Source organism: Lipotes vexillifer, unplaced genomic scaffold (genome assembly GCF_000442215.2).
Source record: "Lipotes vexillifer unplaced genomic scaffold, Lipotes_vexillifer_v1.1 scaffold225, whole genome shotgun sequence".
Lineage (NCBI taxonomy): Eukaryota > Metazoa > Chordata > Mammalia > Artiodactyla > Lipotidae > Lipotes > Lipotes vexillifer.
Window position 1 is genome coordinate 2,524,281 of NW_006787630.1, and position 2,297 is coordinate 2,526,577.

Consider the following 2,297-nt stretch of genomic DNA (forward strand, 5'->3'; position numbering starts at 1 on the left):
GCATCGGCAGGCGGACTCTCAAGCACTGCGCCACCAGGGAAGCCCCACACTTTTTTTTTAAATGCTTTTTTTTGGTCTCACTTTTTGAAAAAATTGAACTATAGTTGATTTACAATGTTGTGTTAGTTTCAGCTGTACAGCAAAGTCATTCAGTTATAGATATGTATTCTTTTTCAGTTTCTTTTCCGATTTTAGGTTATTATAAGATATTGGATACAGTTCCCTGTGCTAAACAGTGGGACCTTGTTGTTCATCTCTTTTATATATAGTACTGTCTATCTGTTAATCCCAAACTCCTAATTTATGCCCCCCCAATTTTTTTTTTTTCCCCATGCCTTGAGGCTTGTGGGATCTTAGCTCCCCCACCAGGCATTGAACCCAGGCCCTGGCAGTGACAGCGCCAAGTCCGAACCATTGGACCGCCAGGGAAGTTCCACATCCCTCCCGTCTAAAAAAATTTATATTATCTTCTCACTAGGTCATCCACGTGCCCCGCACAAAACTGTTGGGGGAAAGTGAAACTCCTTCCCTCCCTCCGTGCCTCCCAGCTCTGGAGCCTCCTTCCAGAAATATTCCAGCAAAAGGGAATGGATTCTCACATACTGTCAGAAAAGAAGCCCCCAGGACGGCGGGCATCCTCGGCCTTTTGCTCTTTGCTTACCCCACAATCTCTTTTCAAGGCTGTTTCAAGGAAAGCCGCCTTGTGTTTTTGGGGCAGCCAACGTGTCTTCAGTGGGGTCCCTTCTGAGGACGGGCGAGTTGTTTCCAGTCCCTGTTCTGATGCCCCGTGCCCTGTCTCCCACCCCCAGACCCCAGGTGCCACAGCTCTGGGCCTCAGTTTCCCCACTGCGCTCACCTGCCCACAGGGCTCCCAGGACTGCCAGCAGCAGCAACATCGGGGATCGCGGGGCCTCCATGATGCTGGCCCTGGGCCCCCAGCGCCACCCACACCCACCCTTCCTGTGGGGGAGGTGACATTCACAGCTCTGGCTGGTTCCACCTCACCCCGAAGTGGCGCTAAAATATACAGACTCTCTGAAGACAAAACCCCGTCACCATGATCACACCTGAAAAACTGACGAGAAACCTTCATTAGCATCTACTGTCCCATCATGTTCAAGCTCCCATCTCACACATGGTGTTTTGTGGTTTCAGTGGGATTATCTCCTCGCCCTGTTGTCTTATTGCGGCAAAATACACACACCATAATTCACCATTTTAACCATTTTTAAGTGCACAGCTCAGCGGCACTAAGCACCTTCACATTGTCGTGCAGCCATCCCATTATCATCTCTAGAACTTTCTCAGGTTCCCAAACTGAAACTCTGTCCCCATGAAACACTGACTCCCCACCCCCTCCCCCAGCCCCTGGCCCCCACCATCTACTTCCTGTCTCTGTGGATCTGACTCCCCCAGGAACCCTCTGTGAGTGGAATCAGACAGCATTTGTCCTTCTGTGTCTGGCTTCTCTCACTGAGCATCATGTCCTCAAGGTTCATCCCTGTGGTAGTAGGTGTCAGAATCTCCTTCCTTTTTAAGGCTCAATAATATTCCACTCTCTGGGTGGACCACACTGTTTCATTTTTTTGTTTTTTGTTTTTCTTTTGGCCATGCCATGGGGCTTGCGGGACCTTATTCCCCGACCAGGGATTGAACCCAGGCCCTCAGTAGTGACAGCTCAGTGTCCTAACCACTGGACCGCCAGGGAATTCCCTGGACCACATTGTGTTTATCCATCATCTGTCCATGGACATCTGGGGTCTTCTAGATTTTGGCAATTTTGAACAAAGATGGTATCAACACTCGTGTGTTATGAGTACGTGGGGGGCTCCTGCAAATCTGAGGGTCCTAGCCAGGCTCAGCTAGGTCCTCCCTCCTTCAGTCCACCCCTCTCCTTGCTGCTCCCCGACACCACGTGACCCCGACCAGCCAATCAGAGCACACCCCGTACCCCCTGGCCACAGGGTTTGGTTCAGGGTAGAGGACCACCCTAAGCCCTAAACCAGCTCAGTGAAGACTGTGGCCCGCATTTCTTCTGGAACTTTTCACACAGCCCTCACTCTCTGCTGGACTTGGAAAGATGTCACCCTGGGTGTGGGTGGGCCCAAGGCGAGAGGCGTCCACCTGAGAATGAGGCCCACACAGAGGAAGCTGACCACACGCTCAGTGCCTGAAACCACACAAACTTACTCTCTCTCACAGTTCTGGAGGCTGCAAGCAGGGAATGGGCTTCATGGGGCAAAAATCCAGGTGTGGGCCGGACTGGTTCCTCTGGGGATACAGGGGAGAATTATTTC

General features: G+C 51.4%; 1 protein-coding gene across 1 annotated transcript in view; it reads right to left on the bottom strand.

The window, feature by feature from the left end:
- The window catches only part of LOC103078393 (granzyme M-like), a 5,545-nt gene extending 4,628 nt beyond the window's left edge, over positions 1–917 (bottom strand). The window contains exon 1 of the mRNA XM_007460423.1: positions 857–917. Coding sequence (XP_007460485.1) covers positions 857–917 — 61 coding nt within the window. The remainder of the gene's footprint in view (positions 1–856) is intronic.
- Positions 918–2,297: the final 1,380 nt, after the last annotated feature.